Here is an 18,752-nt window from a genome sequence, read left to right as displayed (position 1 = left end):
GACCTTCCCCCACCACAGACCTTGCAGTGAACCCATGGCCATCAAGATCCTCATCTGCGTGAACCCCGTCACCCATGAGACTGTCCTTCAAGGCTGCACTTCTAGTGTCGTGTAGTGCAAAATACGACTGTCTACGTGATGCTATTTCAGCCGGCCAGAATTGAGGGAAGGAAATATAGCGGCAGGTTCCTCTGCACTAGGAAACCGATCTGTTATTGAAATGGCTTTCTCTTTGGTGGAGTGTTTCCGGCACGGCTCCTCAGTACTGGAAATGGGTTTATCCATCTACACATTGTTTTCCAGCACGAGTTCATGGAGATGTTGTCAGCAGCTGGTTGCTGGAGCAAATATAAAGTGAAATAACTTGTTTCTTTCTCCTGCTTTCAATCCTCGAATATAAATGTGCCATTGCTGGTGGTCACTTGGAACAAGCACCAAGGGCTTTCTGCTGTCAGGTTACTCTCCAAACTTATCTGGCAGGTGAACTGAGAGGCAAGGGCAGAGCCCTCAGCACAAGAAGGACATGCAAAAAAAGATCGTAAGGAAGAAATTTTTTACAATGAGAGTGGTAAAACACTGGAACAGGTTGCCCAGAGAGGTAGTGGAGACCCCATCCCTGGGAACATTCAAGGCCAGGTTGGATGGGGCTCTGAGCAATCTGATCTAGTTAGCAGTGTCCCTGCTCACTGCAGGGGGGTTGGACTAGATGACCACTAGTGGTCCCTTCCAACCCTAAACATTCTATGATTCTATGATTCTATAACTGAGAGGTAAGGGCAAGCAGAGGTGGATGCTTTCGATGGGCAAAAAAAGATTTTATGGCATCCCCTGTGTCACACCAAGGTCTTTCCATGAGACCTGGCCCATTTGAAGAAGCCCAGCAGCACTTCTAACAGTGTGGCCCCACAGTTTGGGTGGTGACTTCCTGTTTTTGGCCATGGCAAGTAGCCACCCTCTCTGCAGGAGAGCATTTACCACCCACTCGTCTTCCTTGCGAGCCCAAACTGGGGACATTGGCCCCGGAGACCTGGGAGGGAGCAACATGCTGAAGCTCTGCAGGGCCTCCTGGCATGGTTAGTGCGTGAAGAAGTTGCCAGCTCGAGTTGTTTGGGCTCTTGTTGCAGAAACAATATTTCTGTCTGACCCCAGTTAGCAACTGATGTTTGCAAAATAAAGAAGTCAAGGCACTGGAAATACTTTCCATTCCCGCTCTTGTCTCAGCCCAAAATATTAGTATTAAAAATATTGCATCTATTATATGCAGCTAATGTCTCTGCTGGCACGTAAATCACCCAGGGATTTTTCAACTCCATATTAAAAAAAAAAAATAAGTTAACTACACTCTATTTTTGGATATTTGTTAACTGTTTTGTTTCCATTTATTCCTACAAAAGCCACAGCAGTCTGTCTCCAAGGGACCATCTGTGGGAAAGAGAGTCCTTAGATTGATTCGGAAGGTGCCGGGGTCATTAACAGGCATGAAGGCGCTGAGTATCTGCTCTTTCTCTGATAATGTCTTTATTTAGCGTGACAGCCTCCGGGGCATGAGTGGACAACAGGCTTCTTTCTTTCATTTAAACTAACATTGCTCCATCCATTCCCAGCGTTGTGCAGATGCTATGGATCATCGCAATTTCACCATTAAAGCTGGGGGTGCTGGTCCCCAGGCAGCTACGTGGCACCGGAGCCGCAGAAGGTGACCCGGCTCTGTACCTCCCCCTGAGCTGTGTTCCCTTCCAAATGGATGACTGGAAACACGTCCAAGAGAAAGTAAATTTTTTGGGGGTGGATCAGACCTTGGCATGGCTCAGTGCATCCGTATGAGCATTAGGGGTGGCGTGAGAGAGGAGGCAGGAGTGGGGTCAAGAGGAGACAAATCTTTTGATGGTGGGACAGACCTAGGTAGACATTTGGGAAACCGCTTAGGATTGTCTCTGGGTCGCAATAAGTCAACACCCAGATCGATCCGAGCTCCCAAAGCTCTACGCTAAATGCCGTAGCATGCTGCGTCATTTTTAAAGAAGTTTATTTCATCTGTTTGGTAAATGCTCCTGGCACACAGAAATCCAAAGCATCTCCGCTCCCCGAGTTGGTGTTTTACCAGATCCCCATGTCGGAAGTAATTGCTCGCCGTGGACTTCGGGTCAGCTCATGTGTCTGGACAGCTGTTAGGGGATCCTGTCAAATCTTGCCTTAGCTTCTACAGGAAAGACATTTATTTCTTCACTAGAAAGCACTGGTATAAATAGGAGATGGAAAAAAAAAAAAAAAAAAAAACAAAACCACAAAACCAAAACCCAACCCCTAGGATGTCTCCTTGCTTGCAGGTCAAAGAGTCACAGAGGTCTAAAGGAAGACAGCTGAACAAAAAGGCAGCAGGTGGGGGCTCGTACGTCCTATTTAGGATGGGTCTTGAGGGACAGGACCATGGAGGGATGATGGTGGGCTCTGTCTGTGCATCCTGGCCTGGCTTTAAAGTTTATATCTCTTGGGGGATTAGCAGATCTCGGGATGACTGCTCAGCCTTGGTGTATTTTTAAAGGAGGCAGCCTGGAGTCTGCGATGTAAGCTCTTTTATTGCATAGTAGTAAAAGATGAATCTATATTCATTCGAGGCGCATTCTTACCGCTAGTCCAGGATCCAAGTGTTTTCGCGCTCAGCAGATTTTGGGGAAATGTCATGTACCGTGGTTGTGTCTTTCAGGTTTAAACTATTTCAGCTGAACTGGATTCGGTTCCTTGTCGCTGTGTTTTCCTATGGTTTTCATGTCATTTTTGCAGTCATGTTTACAGTACGCTAAGAATCCAAAACCATAATTCCAAGCGATGTAGTTTATGAAGAGAACCCTTTCCAAGCAATTTCTACATGAAATCACTGCAGTGATTTCTACACCAGTCTGGGCAGTCAGCCTTGAAGTCCAGGGGGTGTCTTCCTAGCTGGTTGCCCACTCTGTGCAACAAGGGCCTCCATCTAGACATCCCTAATGATTTGTGGGAGATCCAGCAAAGCATTTAAAGAGCTGTTTTGGAGCTATCTCACATGCCATCTGTACTTGGGATGTCTTTCCCAAGCTGGTGTTGCAAAACAGCTACTTAAATTCCTCCAGAAGATTCATTTCCATGAAGCTTAGAAGAAAATAGCTGACTCAGGCAGCCTGTGCGGCCAAGCATTGCAGCATGTGAGGACTTTCATTGGACTTCAGCAAGAGACAAGTTTGCTCTTTGAGGTGTTGCTGAGTCTGCTCCGATGGACTTTGTGCCGTGTCCTTTCAGCCCAGCAGCGCTGCCTCTGCTGCTGTGGCACAGCCTGCAGACTGGACACTCAGCTGGTGGTCCTGTGAGTGGGGTGTCCATCACTGTGGTGAGAGAAGTAGTGGACATTGGTGATGTAAAGCGATGCCGCAGGAAGGCACAGGGAGAAATCAGGTCTGCTTTCTATGTTTGGAAAGGCCAAACTGGTCAGCATCCCATAGCAGAAGATAGTGGATCCCATGATGAACTGTGCTTTGTGTCAATCCTACACCCATTTTTTGGATATGTTATTGCGTAAGTGGCTTGGGTGTCTCTGTGTGAAGCCCTTCAATCATAGAACCACAAATGGTTTGGGTTGGAAGGGGCCCTTTAAAGCTCACTAGTCCAACCCCCCTGCAGTGAGCAGGGACATCTTTGACTCCATCAGGTTGCTCAGAGCCCCATCCAACCTGGCCTTGAATGTTTCCAGGGATGGGGCATCTACCACCACTCTGGGCAACCTGTCCCAATGTCTCACCACCCTCATCCTAAAAATCAATGCTGATTTATAGTGAGTCTAGTTATGTTGTAAAGGCCAAATAAAATAATCTCTAGCAAAGCCAGACATGTTGTCCAGGCCCAAGGGAGGGTTGGCTGCAGTGGCTGCACCCCAAGACCAAGGCGATGACGAGGGGAGTTGTTCCCAAGTAGGCGGCTCATCTGAAGGTTTCATAATGCTTTTCCCAGCAGCCAGATGCTGTGAGCCTCATCAAAAACATCTCTACCCTCATAGTGTTGTTTTTGTTGGCTGTGCTTGTCTTCTAGAATTCATTGTATGTTTTCAAGGATGCGTACGTGTAAGACCTAAAGCATGCATCATGTCTTGAGTGTTCAAAGATGATTTTAGATCCTGATCACCACCATTTTGACAGGTAGATTTTCTTTGCTTCCAAAATGCCATGTCCATCCAGACGCACAGGCTGGGTCTAGCGATCAGGATAGACTTTAACCCTAGTGACAGAAGGGCATAAAAGAAGTGCGAATAATTTCATTTTTGTTTTCAGGAGTGAACATGACATCTTGTTCCCTTCTCATCTGAGAAAAATGCAAACAAAAATGAAACTGGAGCCAAGTGAAACCAGTTTGAGAGAGAAAGCCAAAGGGAAAACACACAGAAGCCCTGTGTTCTTCATCCTTGGAGCTGGTGGCTGTTGCTTTCTGTGGGGTTTTGAGGGTTTTGATTAAATTGTGTGGAACCGTCAAGCTTATTTGAGTGTTTCCCACTCTCAGTCATAGCAAGGATAGAAAACGGCCGTAGCGGGGCTGTGGTGCTCCCTGCACTGCAGCACTTGAATTGTCATTATACAAGCATGTAAGACATTGGAGGGCCTTTGATGGAGGTAGGCTTGGTGAAGAATTCTTTTGGGGGAAGTCAAACCTCTAGAGTAGAAATTTAGACTTTCCTCCTCATTATATTAATAACAATATTCCTGTTGACCTTCCAGGGCAGGATTAGACCTCCAGGACCAGTTTTAGATGCTGTAAAATTCTACCAGCTCCTAACTGGGATCCTTCAGGCCCTCCAGTTTGGTGCCCCTGAGGTGCCCAAAGCCAGTGACGGTGGGCAGTTTTGACCGCAGCAGCACTGCCATGCCCAAACGCCTCCAGCAGTGCCCGCTTAGGGGTGCCAGTCTGTTTATTTGTGGAGCTGCATCACACAAGGTGAAGCAGTTGGTCTGGCTGGAATATGCTTAGTTCAGAAAGGCTGGGCCTGGAGAAATTGGTTTGTTCAGGGGGTGTTTTGGAGGACTTTGCTTCTTCCTGCCCTTTCCCTATTCAGGCTGGGTATCCTGGGCAGCAGGGAAGAGCCGAGCTGCCATCCATCTCCGAGTTTAACATTTTCAGTGGTGACTCTAAGAGTTTTATTTAATTTCCCTCCCTCTTAATGGAAAATGACTGCAGGATTTTTCAAAAAGAAGGTGGGAGAGTGGTGGCCCTTCATCACGTAGAGCCAGCCTCGCCAGTCTTCTATTCGCAGGTGCAGTCGCTGCATGCCTTGGGGTCCTCTGCTCCTCCAGCTTTGGCTAAGTGGGATCTGGGGTCCTCATGGGGGCTGAGGGTCCCACAGAGTCCATTTCTACAGCAGATCTTAATCTGGCCCTGGTAACAGCAATTGCTGATTTATCGCAGGTGTGGTAGTAGCAAAGCTGATCATGAGATGCTCCCGAGATTTAGCATCGTATTCCTGGGCCTGCTCCTGGTACAGAGATTAAATCCTGCCTGGGAAAAGAAAGAATGGAGAGAAACTTTCTGTCCACAAAACGCAGTGAGGAATGTTTTCATTCACCAGAAGGACGAAGGTGAAGCAGAAGGTTTGACCTTGCCCGTGGCACTGTTCTTCATTCTCAACTTCTTGCACGAGTGGCTGCAAGTCCGTATTAGTTGTTAATTGCTGGGTGGCCCTGGCCATGCCCAGCAGATATCAGGCTCTGCACAAAAGCAGGACAAACCCAACGCCCCTCCTCTGCAAGGAGCTTAGTGTGCCTGGGAGGACTTGTCCCATGGAAGAGTTGCCTGGGATTGAGGGCAAGGATGGCGTCTAAGCAGGTTCTTCAAAGGCAAGAGCCAGAATATCCAGTGGACCTGTGCTGTTAAGAGATGTAGCTCCTTATCTCTCAGTATTTTAGGAACTGCCCAACCAAATCTCCGTGCAACTACCAGGAGAATGTAACCCCGCGTTGTCCTCCAGCTCTGCACATGCCAGACAAATGGTTGGGGGCTCTCGGAGGACTTGTCTCACTCGGGACGGGGCGGGGGGGATATGAGCAGGGCTGATGGGACGGAGCAACTGTGTTATAGACCACAGCTGTCCACGTGTCTGGAGTTATTTTCCCCAGCCTTGTGCCTTCCAGCCCCTTTCCTTGGGAGCAAACGATGTAGTAAAAACTTGCAGGAATCCCGTATTTCTGAGCACGTAGGCTGGTAATCACCGAGACAGCTGAAGCCTTAGATTTGTTTGCGTAGGCTCCTCTGACAGAGCAGACATTTGTCAGATCTAAATTCTGTTGAAAGGTATCTCATTTAGTTAATTAAATAAAAAAATCTGCGGAGAAAGGATAGCAGAGGCAATACCATCCTATTTCCAGCTTGGCAACCCTGTCTCCCTTTGGTTTTTTTGTTCTTCTGACGTTTCTTAGTAACTCTGATCATCTCTTTAAGTTCCCATGTTGGCTGATGGCCAAATCCCCAGTCCCACTCAAGTTGGGGGGAGCTTTGAGCTGAATCAGAATTTGGCTTTTGAAGTGAAAATAGTTATTTAACATTAAACAGAGGCAAGAGGTAGGAGACCGGTGTGCTCTCTGGGTACTTTTTCTTTTAACTGAAGCAGGGTCCTCCACGAGGCACCGTGTCCTTGCAGCAAAGGATGAGCAGAGAGGGATGGAAGAAGGGTTTCCCAATAGCTGCGGCATGTTTTTGGGGGTGAATTCTTCCTTTTCTTGGAGATGTTGCTGTGTGATTCAAGTATCAGCTGTTCCTTCCTTTGGCATTACAACCCTGGGTTGGGACGTGCCTTTGGGTTCCTACAAGGTCTGGTTCCCTAAGCTTGACAGGTCACTCCAGGCCACCATCTCGGCTCTCTTGCCTTCGAGCAAGCACAAGGTTGTTGCCATCAACTCAACCCACAGCAGATGGATGTGGTGGGGTGCCCTTGTCCCCATCTTGTCCCTTCCTGGGGCTTTCTTTGTCCCCAGCGCCTTGGTCACACCTGAGAGCAAGGATGGGTCATCCCAACCTCCCGGGCTTCGCAATGCTGTGCAGGCCTAAAAGTTGAAAGATCTGGGCTCCATTCTCCCTGCTTTGGCTCTTCTTTGCTGCAGAGTCCTATTTCTTCTTGGCTTTTCTTCTTCGCTGGGGTGTTGGGAAGATAAAAGCACACGACGAGTCTTTGCCTGAATGCTGGATTATCATCCGAGACCCCTGCCTGCTGCCAAGTCACGGACATTGCTTCTTGTTTGCCACTCTGTTTCCTTTGCCTTTTAGTTCTTGCAATTTTTTTTATTATTTTCCTAACATGTTTAACCCTGGTGTTTTCCATCCTGTGGTCAGGGACTGCAGAGCTTCAGTTTGTGTTTGCTTTGCCCCTTGCCGTGGGGATATTGCCTTGTAGCCATCCTGCACAGGGACGGAGCTGCCTGTCCCCTCCCCGTCCTATTGCAAAAGCCCCAAACTGAACCATCTTGCACATTCCACATTGGCTTAAGTGTTTTGTTGTAATCTTAGACTTTTTTTTTTTTTTTTTTCCCTTTCACAGTCCTTAAACAGAAACGGTTTGGTTTGTAATATCACTATGTCTTTAGGCAAAAAATACCCTGGCATGCATTTCTTGCGGGAATTTACAGCAGAGGCTGGTTCCCAGCTCATTTCCAGGTGTTTTGCCTTACTTCTGTTTAAATTAAAGCTGTGTCTGTGTGCAACGTTTGTCATTTCTGTGCAGTATTTGCAGCTTAAGTACAGTAGCAGCCTGTCCGGCTAATAACCCAAGGATAAAAGTGCTCCCAAACAGTTAAACTCAGATGTTTGAGCCGAGAGAAGAGCAAAACCACAGAAAGCAAACGCTGAATTATACCAGCAAAACTCTTGCACACTTGAGCGTGCGAGAGCTCAGTACTAGATAAGGGGTTTAACTTTTATTTTGACATTCCCCTTGTAATAAGCATTGCTCTTTACAAAGCGGTTTATGTGATTGCGTTACGGAGAGGAAACAAAGAAATGCCAGGAAAACTTGATGTGGAGAATCTGTACTCATAAAATGCTTGTAAGCTCCAGCAAACAGGAAAGCTTCCCCATCTCCTTTTTTTTTTTTTTTTTTAATTCCCTGCCATTCAGCTTGCAAAAAAAAATAAATAAATAAAATAAAACCTCTCGTTGAATATCTCAGAAAACCGGATCCAGTGGTCTGAGACGAAACGCAAATTCCTTCCATTGCCACCACGAACAAGCCTCTTCGTCCTGTGTTCTCTAAACACGAGCCCTTGCTCTTTATGGTTAAGAGCCAGTTGGCCTCGGAAAATAGGTTTTAATTCCTGGGAATGCCAAGGAATACGGATTTGATGGGCAGCTGGTTTTGGCAGGCAGGGTTGGAGACTGTTTAGCCGCTGACCATTGAAATGTATTTGTGAATGGCCCCTTCCTTTGCCCGAGCGCCCTTAGCCGCGTGGTGCAGATGATGAAAATAAAATTAATTGCTATGCGACGGGTTTTAAATAAACACTATTTATCTGAATGGAGGCGAGGGGTTGAGGTAAGGGAGGAGGCTGAGCAGGGGGATTATAACGGCTGCAATGCCAGTACAGATGCAGACTGGTGTGGTTGCTGCTGCACTCCCGATTGTTTCCCTGTTTCAAGGGACGATGTTGGGGGGATCTCCCTTGTGAGCCACCAAGACTGCTCCCAGCAGCCTCGTAAGGAGCCGAGCATTAAAGCATCCCGTGTGCTCTCAGAGCCAATACAGAGCGTCAAAAAGGCAGTGGGCAGGCAGGGAGCTGCCGTCATGCTTAGGACTGACCAGGCCAGAGTCCCAGGCGAAGGCAGTCAAAGCTGGGACCATCTTCATCTTAAATGCATCCTTGATGATGGCGTGCCAGCTCAGCCTGCTCTGCTAGGGAGAGCCATGCTGCAGACAGTGTGGAAATCTGAAATGTCCAAGGCTGCCAAAGCATCCTTCCATTCAACCATTGTTTTTTTATGGGACCAGACATCTCAGCTACCAGTTACAGCCAACCCACAGGGGCTTGCTCACTCCTTCTGAGCCGCTGTACTGTCTCGAGCAAACCATTTGCAGTAAATTCTTCTTCTTTGTGCCTGTTGAATTTCCATGTTATCCACTTAAAGCTATATTTACCCAGCCTCCTATCCAGAGGCAATGGTCCTGGCTCCTCGTGCTGCCAGAGCCATGCATTGGTCCTCAGCTTCTTCATCCATGCACACATCCTCTCCCAGTGTAGTAATGATGAAGGGCACGCACAAAGAAAGGTCAAACAAAACCATTTGATGTGGGCACCTGTTTTACTTGGTAATTCTCCTTTTAGCTTTTTTGCTCTTTTAGAAATTCCCAATATGCTTAAAATGATGCGCTGCAAACCAGGCCATGTTGGTACAGAAGAAGTGGCAAGCAAGAGGAACAATTGATGCTGTAGGCCAGGCTTATCAGGAGCTCCTTAGGTCTTCAGAAGAAAATATCTCCTGTTATTTCTTGCCTACCTGACTTCCCGCTGCTGAGCTGGGAGTAACCAGATCTTCCCTGGTTTAATGTGGAAGTAACACAGAAACCTGGGAGAGGTTTTCCTGGGAACCAAAGTTGTGTTATCTAACTGTTCGTGAAAACCTTCAGCTGAAATATGCCTGTTATTGAGAGAGATTGAGAGGCAAGCATTGGTACTAGGTTGTGTTAGATGCCAAGAAATTGGCTCCCCTTTTGTGGTAGGGAGACTCACAGAGCCCACCTGCCAAGGGCCAGGGTGTTTGGTGGGATGGATGTGTTGACCAAACAGGACCATGGAGGACAAGGTGTACTAATGCCTTCTTTTGACTTTCTAGGCGACAGCAGAGACTTCCTGGTGGGAACAAGTCTCAGCAGCACACAGATCATCAACAAGGTGGCACCAAACACAACAGGGACCACCAGAAACTCTACCAAGGAGGCCAGGCCCCTCACTCCTCAGGCAGGACGGGCCACCACGGCTATAGCCAGAACCGGAGATGGCACCATAACCAGAAGCACTCACCCAACGACAAAGAAACGCACAGAAATGCCAAAGAGACTGAGAACTTGAAAATCGAGGACACCTCCGTCTGCACGGTGCATATTCCTGTGGAGACCCACCGGGGCCCGGAGGCTGTAGAGAAGCAGTCTCAGCAGTACATCCAAGAGTCAGAGACCAAGCGGAAAGACAGTATTCATGAGCGCATTGGGGAAAGACCCAAGATCAATTTGCTTCAGTCTTCCAAAGACAGGCTGCGGAGGAGACTAAAAGAAAAGGTACTATGTCTTAGGGGAACATTGAGTTTCCCATTTTCTAAGAGTCTGGCTATTGGCCATTCTCCATACAAAGGGTGGGTTGGGCTCAAGGGACCTTTCCATGAATGCACCCAACTTATCTTAATCTCCCAGTGCCAACACTTCTCTTGAAGTGTCTTTGTGCTTTTTCGGAAGACCTTTTATTGACACAATGCTCACCTCCTTGGTTGAGGTTACTTACCAGCACGTGTTCTCTAAGAAGGACTGGGAACTTTCCCCCTACCCATGCAAAGACCCTTTGGGAAGGCTGGTGCTCATGTGAGCTGCAATGCAGGTGCTCCTTCCCCAGGGGCTGATCCCAACTGACTGTCTCCCGGTCTGCAGAGGTCATCAGCTTTGCAAAGAGGCCTAAAAAAGCCAATTTGTCTCCACAATTACAGAGCTTTGACTTCTGAGCGCTGAATAGTTGGAGTCAGCTACTTAAAAGTTGATATCCATTTATCTCAGCAATTAATTGAAACGCCCTTAACTTTCCCTCTTCCTTCCAACCACCCAACAATAACAAAGCTATTGCATGCAAGTGATGGAGGAGAAATCCTTTTTGGAAACAATATTCAGCCTCAGATTTCTGAGGAATTCGGAGATGATATCTTCATTTGCCCCCTGTGAAACTCAGATTCTTTCTCTTGAGATTCTTTTGTCAGACTGGAAAAATGCATCTGTGGGGGTCTCTCCAATGAGATTTCCAAAATGCGTAGCAAAAATAACCTGAACGTATACGATTCCATGGGAGTGCATGTTGGAAATGTATACCTTTGAATGCATGTGCATTTACTATTTATGTATGGGGCATGAGGGGGAGGAAGAGATTTTGTTAGTTATTTTTACGTTCTTTAAAGCAATGGGAGTATAGCAGAGACTTTCAGAGTATTCATTTTAATGCTCTCCCTGCAGATTTATAGTCTTACAAGAAACGCATCACACAAGCACCCACTCTTGGGTGGGTGTCCTCCACACAACTGGCCTCCTGTCGGGAGTTTTCAACAACTCCAACCGCTGGTTGGCGTTGGGGTTGTCTGAAAACTTGCTACAGGTTTGTATTGAGCTAGAGGAGGAGAAGGGAGCAGACCAGAGCAAGCAGAGCAAGCAGGATGCATGCCTTACACTGGAGGAAAGGGGCAAATGTGTAACTAAACGTTGAAAAGAAGCAATAAATTCTACGATAAAGACGTGAAGTGAAAAGTTTAACAGCCAAGAGATGGGAAAGTTAGGAGTTTTTCTAATGCCGGGATCACGTGCCACCTTTGATCTCAATTTAGATCGTTAAATATATATTAAAAAGTAGATATTTTTGTCGGATTGTTATCTGAGCATTTTGCAAACATCGGTGCATTTTCAAAATAGGGGCAAAAAAATGTCTATTATTGCCATGTTGCAGACACTCCCAGAAACCTGTCCAAGATGCTGAAGGCAGTTGGGGGTGGTTAGATCTTGGCATCCTGGCTCAGGACTCTCAAGCACATCTTCCCTCTGAGCCAAGGGGGAGGACTCTGGGATTGAGTATTGCAGGAAATGGGGCTAGAGAACATTTCTGGGTCAGAACTCATTCACTTGTGGTTTTCAATGCTGAGATGAGACCATTGTGCCTCTGAAAAATGCTTTGATTTTTCTATGTCTGTTTATATATCTCCACAATCCCCCTCCCCTTTTGCTGTTTGTGGAAGGACAAGGGCTGATATGTCTGTTTTTTCCTTGTGTAACAGACGCCTTGTCTTTCCCTTTTCACGGACCAGGACGAAGTCACGGTGGAAACCACCAATCCTGAAAAGAACAAAATGGACAAATTAATTGAAATCCTCAACAGCATGAGGAACAACAGTAGTGACGTTGACTCCAAGCTCACCACCTTCATGGAGGAGGCCCAGAACTCTACCAACTCTGAGGAGATGCTGGGGGAGATAGTCAAGACCATTTACCAGAAAGCGGTGACAGACCGCAGCTTTGCTTCCACGGCAGCCAAGCTCTGTGACAAAATGGCCCTCTTCATGGTGGAAGGAACCAAATTCCGGAGTCTGCTCCTCAACATGTTGCAGGTAATGAGATAAAATTAGTTGCTTAGATGCCTGCAACTTCACCCCTCCTGATTTTACCATGAATTTGGACAGGAGCTGAGCTGTTACCAAATTCCTTTTGAAGCCAGTTGATGTGAGGAGAACGGTACCTGGTGTACCTGCAGTTTTGTCTGTTTACATCTTTAACGGTTACCATAGATAACGTGGCACTGAGGGGTTTGTCAAGTTGCTCTTGATTCCCATTTAATGAGCTTTACATGGAATTTTGGTACCTCACACCCATCTGGAAATGAGTGGGTTGCTTGTGGCAGTATCCCCATGGCACGAGGGGAAGTCAACTTGGAGGGTCTTACAGTGGCGGGTCTTTGCTACTCTTTTTGCCTGTGGTCCATCTCAGCACCAGAGGTACCAAGTTCAGTCATGGTCCCTGAATACGCTGTTGGTTGCATCACCTGGCTGAAGGGCTCGCACCTGGTTTCTGCTTGCAACCCAGACAGAAATAATTTGGGTATGTGCTAATTATTCTGAGCGACTTTTTTATTGGTATACAAAGTACTGGTTGATTGTTCTGCTCCAAAACCATCAGCGACAGCAAAGTTGGGGGGGTAGACAAAAGCAGTGGCTGTCATAACTGGTCCATGATAATGGTGTATGCTGGGGAAACAGGACTCTTCTCACCTGCTCACGATCTGCTGGGGGGAGCGCGTTTTACTGTATCACCACGATGCAGGGGGGGTTGCTGTCTAGGGAGGGTGTTAGATGGACTTCTGTCTTTCTGCCTCTTTGGAGAGGGGACATGTAGAACATGAATTTCCATCAATTTAATTTGCGTTCCCATTTGGCCATTCCTTCATGTGTGGCACGTACAAAGCTCTTGGTTTGTCTTTCTGTTCTCTGCGCACATTCGGTGCCCAGCATCGCTCCAGTTTTTGGCACATCTGCTTGACCTTCTTGCTGTTGCCAGACCTCTCTCCCTTGGATGCTGCGCCTTGTGCGGGCCAAGTCACCTTTTGGGCAAGCAACATATGGTGGTCACCCATGCTTCTGGTCCTGTGGTGGAGGAAGTCTTGCAATGAAATTGTTTCTTCCTGCTCTCCGGATGCCTTCTCGCATCCGTACAGCAGGCAAAGGGCTGCCGCTCATATTTGCAGGGATGGGAGAGAAGAAGCTGTCTTCTGCCACCTCCACCAACATCACTGTCTGTGGGCAGCAGCATCCAGAAGAGCAGTGCTCGCTGGGAATATTGGGCATTGGATTGTTTGTGGGTTTTTCCCCAGGAAATGGCAATTGATTGAAATGGAAACTTGGCCTAGAAATACATATCCTCGGGAAAATGTTTCTGGCAATGGATTTTCATATGGAAATGAGAGGGAAGGCAATAGCCAGTAGTCTGGTAGGCTTGGCTATCTACCAGCTTCAGGGCTTTTAGGTTTTCTATGCGAGCAATCAGCCTTTCACCTTGGGTAGGTGTTTCCATCTCCCTCTGCTTCAACTCCACGTGATGTCATAGCAGGGAGACATCCATGTGCCAGGACTACACATGGGGGTGTGCAGGCTGATGGAACAGGAGGCTGGAGAAGACCAGGGTGTAGCTGTCATGTTAGAGCCAGGTTTAGAAAGCCCACCTGGATCTGACCTAGGCTAGGTCCAAGGAGATATAGTGCCAACCAAGATCAGAGCTTTGTGCAGGCAGGGCAAACCCCCTGAGGATGGCTAGGAGGAGGTACCTGCCTGGAGAGATGTTGGAAATGGCAGAGCAGACCTGAGAGTCAGCCTGTTCTTGTGGTGTTCCGGCTTTTTTTGCCATTGAAACAGCCAGGAGCTGCTCAGCAAGCAGCTACAGCAGCTGCACCGGCCTGAATCCACGTGGGTTTTCCATCATGGGTAATGAGAATGTTCAGCAACACGGGAAACAGGGATATAAGGAGCAAAATAAAATAATGAAAATCAATATTGAATGTAAACTAAGATAATCTTGCGCAGTCACTGGTCCGGTTTTGCTTTTCTCATTGCTCTGGGTGCGTATCAAACCCAGCATCTCTCCCTGCACCCACTCCTTCTCCGCTCTCCCCGGCAAAGCCCTTGGGCACAACACATGTCTGCCCATCATGTGTACCAGGTGGTGATTTTTTTCTCCATTGATTTATTTCTGAAGCGATTATAAAGCAGGAGGAGACAAATTGTGATCAACATCAGTCCCAGATTTAGCAGCAAAGGGCTGGAGGGGGCTCTAAACCCATCCGAGCATCCCATTCCTCCCATGACAGGTCGCTCTTGTGTCTTCCCCTGTTTGGCTGAGCGATGCTAAGAAATCCAAAATGAAGTCCAGGAGCGATGGTCAGGGAGCAGCAAGGTGCTTTCCGAAAGTTGAGGATGACGGCAGTCCTTCTGGGTTAGGGAGGACTCTTCCAACTTGCTTTCTTCTCTTGGCCCAGCACTGCCACCCCTACCAACAGACCCAGTAGACTGATTTATACTGCAATGTCATCTGCAATAATAACTGGCTTCGTATTCAGCTCTTCGTAGCATGAACGTAGGATAAATAATACATCTCCTATCTCCAGAGAGTCCCAAAGTGCTTACCAGGAACATGTAGCCTTGGTGTGATGGGAGCATGATGTCCGTTGTGGAAATCTGGGAAGAAATTAAATGTGAAGGGTGAGCAGGGTGTGCGGGTGACTGATTCCATGTGCAAGAGCATAGAAAAATATGCAAAAGGGATTTGCTCAGCCCCAAACTGCGCATGCTCTCGATGGGGCAGAAGGTGACAGATCACTACAGGTCAAAAGCAAAGTGCTCTGTGAGATTAAATAATTTAACATTTCCTTTCTGATAGGAAAGGATTTTGACTTTCTCCAAGCACAGGAGTTTTTTTCCAATGAAAATAATCAGATGCATCCACATGATTCATGAAATACTTTGATCAGCCCGAAAGTGGGATTTTTTTTGGTCATGTATTTAGGCTTGCTAACCCTGGCTGGAGACAGACCCAGGTATGAGGCACAAAAGACTTGTTGGAGCTGCCTTGATGTGAAATAAAGGGGTTGATGGTATTGATATATGATTTATTACCAATATCACAATGATATATTGATGTATCAATATGATATATTTATTTATGGTTCATGGTATGATGTTGATATATCCATATCAATATGATATGTTGATATACGGTTCATGGTATGATGTTGATATATCCATATCAATATGATCTGTTGATATATGGTTGATGATATAATATTACCCACCTCCAGTCCTGGCCACTCCACCGTCAGATATTTTCCATCGGCCATTTCTAAATAATTTACCATTAATTTAAAAAAAAAACAACAAACCACCAAGGGCTTGCTCCAGAGCTGGATTTGTTTCTCTCTAGCACCTTTCAGACTAATCTGATCCCCGGACGTAAGGAGCTCGGCTCGCCGGGAACTGGCGAGCTGGGGAATTACTCTGCCGGGGTGTGATAAATCGGGATCAACGTGATCCCCCCCCTCAGTGCTGCTGGCGCCTGGGGCCGGATCGCTCGCCCCCCCATCTGCTCCCGGCAGATGCTCCTGTTTTGTAGGGGCTTGTTTGTCCGTTTCTCTTGGGACTGCGATAGCAACGGCTCAGCCCCACCGGAGGATCTCATAAATTAATGCATTAACCCCTGGTGCCACCCTACCAGCATCCCGGTACCTACAGACCGCATCCCTATATCCCGCTGGACCTTAAAGCGAGCGGCGAGGGCTATTCCCACAGAGCAGGCAATAAACTGGCTTTTTAACCTGTCTCTTCTTATATTTTCAGCTGTTGACAAGGTGCTCGGGCTTGGGGGCTGCACATGTTCACAGCTTATCTCAGGGGACTTGTTTTGATCCCAAAACAGATGCCGGTGCAGAAATGCTGTCATCATCCCCCTCCCTGCAGGCAGTTCCTCTAAAGAGCATCCCCCCCGGCCGGCGTTGCACCATTTCAGGGTTGAAGGGAATCTATCTGGAAAACTCTGGTTTGAATTTATCCTTCATTCAGTGTTTCGGTCCCAAATCTTGGCTGAGGCTTGAATTTGGGTGCTGCGAATCTTTCGGGATACTTAAGGGAGATGTAGAAAGGGGAGGCATGGAGTGGGCAGCTGGTTGAGCTTGGGGAGATGGTGCCACGCGGGGGCTCAGCCCTGGAGAGGGGCGTCATTTGGGTTTGATTTTCTCCTCATGGAGTTTGGTTTGGTGTTTGGTACACGGAGCAGTTTTGGGCTGCGCGAGCCTTTGGGATGGACCTGGCTCAGTTGGGCCCAGGAAGCTTGGGTGGATGGGGGCACACAAGAACATCTTGGTGGCCACGTGCATGGTTTCTTCCCCCCTCTAGAAATACCTTCTTAATGGAAATCTAAATTGAAAGTACGTCTCTTCCGAGAGGGTTTTGCTTGTCATAGTTTCCCTCGCTGGCTTGTACCGGCTGCGGTGCTTTTCTTTTTCAGTGGGGGGGGTGTTAAGCCATGTGCCACAAACCCTTCACATGTAACATAAGTTGGAGTATTCCTCTGTTGAAACGGCCGTGCTCTTTATAGCAGAGCTGTGTCTGCATCTGAGCTATGCAGAGCCAAGTGTATTATTAGAGTGGACATCACTGGGGCTGTAATTGTACACTGCTCCCCTTAGCAACCGCAGCCAACAACACATCAAACAGAAGGCTGATACCTTCTTTTAATAAAAAAAAAAAAAAAGCCAACCCACCACCACGAAACGCACATCTCGCCACAGAGCAGCAGAGCCCGCTGCAGAGCGCACGCCGGCCTCCGGCCAGAGCCAGTGCCCGGTACGTCCCTGCGGTTGGAAATGTCTTGGTGCAAGTGGAGAAGGGCTTTTTGTTGCATATCCTGTTGGATACCCTACGGCGTACCCCAATGCATACCCTACGGCATACCCTAAGGCGTATCCTATGGTATACCACGTTGCACACCCTATTGTACACCCTATCACATACCCACACTAGGCTTCTTCATCGTCTTGGTTTAATCTCTTGATGCCCCAGAAATGGCCCTTCCTTGGTTCACAGAATCACTGAATGGCAAGGGTTGGAAGGGACCTCGGGAGATCATCCAGTCCAACCCCCCTGCTAAAGCAGGTTCTCCTAGAGCAGGTTGCACAGGACATTGTCCAGGCAGGCTTTGAATATCTCCAGAGAAGGAGACTTCACAGCCCCCCTGGGCAGCCTGGGCCAGGGCTCGGGCACCCTCAGAGTCAACAAGTTCTTCCTCACGTTCAACTGGAACCTCTTCTGCTTCAGTTTGTGCCCATTGCCCCTTGTCCTGTTGCTGGGCACCCCTGTGAAGAGTCTGGCTCCGTCCTCATGACTTCCACCCTTGAGATATTTGTATGTGTTGATGAGGTCCCCTCTCAGTCTTCTCTTCTTCAGGCTGAAAGGTTTAGTGCTGTGCTTCGCTCTGGTCATAGAAACTCTAGTTGAATCCCGTAGGTTTTGGCAGAGGTTGCACTTGGGTTTCGGTGGTCTCGGCTGGGTTTGAGATGGTCAGTGTGGCCAGTTCTAGAGGGGTCAACCAAGATGGTGGCCAAGCTGATAAAACAAAACCTGTTGTTGTCAGTCCAGGTGGAGGATGGAAGAGGAAGATTTAGGCTGGAACCCTTCTTGGGATGTAGATGCTGTGGCATTGGGTACTGGAGAATCAATCGGGGTGCAAAGGGAAGCGTTTACCATGCTGAGCATGAGGATTTGGGAGGAACAAGCTGAAATCCCTCCTTTCCCATAGGCTCCCTCATCATTTGAGCGAGCGACTTGACCTCCTGGGGATAGCAGCCCTTTCTGCACCGTAGGGGTTGTAAGGATAAAGACAGCAAGGGAATACTGTGGGAATTGAGACGTGGAAGCAATACACATGGTTAATGCTGAAAGGCAGATTTTTTTTTTCCCCCTTAACATGATTAAGGTCCAGGGCTTCAGCAGGGAATGGTTTGTGGTTTGATAGAGGTGGAAGCAGGAGAATCCAGGCATGGCTAGAGAGCATCTGACGTGTGCACCATGTCCAGCATTGACTGTAAAACCCATTGGCCCTCTTTCCATGGCTGTTTCTAACTTAATTTAATTGCAGATGGTCCAGTTCATGTGCAGAAAACACAGCAGTACCACTTGTCTTGGAAAAGGCATTGCCCAGGAGATGTCGGAGAGGTTGTTTCACCTAAAGTTAGAGGGGAAAAAAGGTCCCAAGGTCCCTGGAGCAAACCCCAAGGCCAGAAATACGGGTGTCTTGGGTGCTGCAGTGGTGAGGGTTCACACTCTGAGGTCCACAGAGCAGCACCTCATCCATCTCCTTGATCTGTGCATGAGCCCAACATCTCTGCCTTTGGTTTCTCTTCCAGAAGAGTTTGATGAGCTCTTCCCAAGGTGAGGTGGTGATTCAATGGGGAAATCCTCCTCAGTTCGAGCTCTTCTCCACC

General features: G+C 47.8%; 1 protein-coding gene across 1 annotated transcript in view; it reads left to right on the top strand.

Moving 5' to 3' along the window:
- CTIF (cap binding complex dependent translation initiation factor) overlaps positions 1-18,752 on the top strand; it is a 126,397-nt gene that overhangs the window by 70,506 nt on the left and 37,139 nt on the right. The window contains 2 exon segments of the mRNA XM_009647710.2: positions 9,829-10,270; positions 12,043-12,342. Coding sequence (XP_009646005.1) covers positions 9,829-10,270; positions 12,043-12,342 — 742 coding nt within the window.

Source organism: Egretta garzetta, unplaced genomic scaffold, assembly GCF_000687185.1.
Source record: "Egretta garzetta isolate BGI_Z169 unplaced genomic scaffold, ASM68718v1 scaffold179, whole genome shotgun sequence".
Classification (NCBI taxonomy): Eukaryota; Metazoa; Chordata; class Aves; order Pelecaniformes; family Ardeidae; genus Egretta; species Egretta garzetta.
The sequence above is the reverse complement of the archived record's forward strand: the minus strand, read 5'-3'. Positions and strand labels throughout refer to the sequence as shown.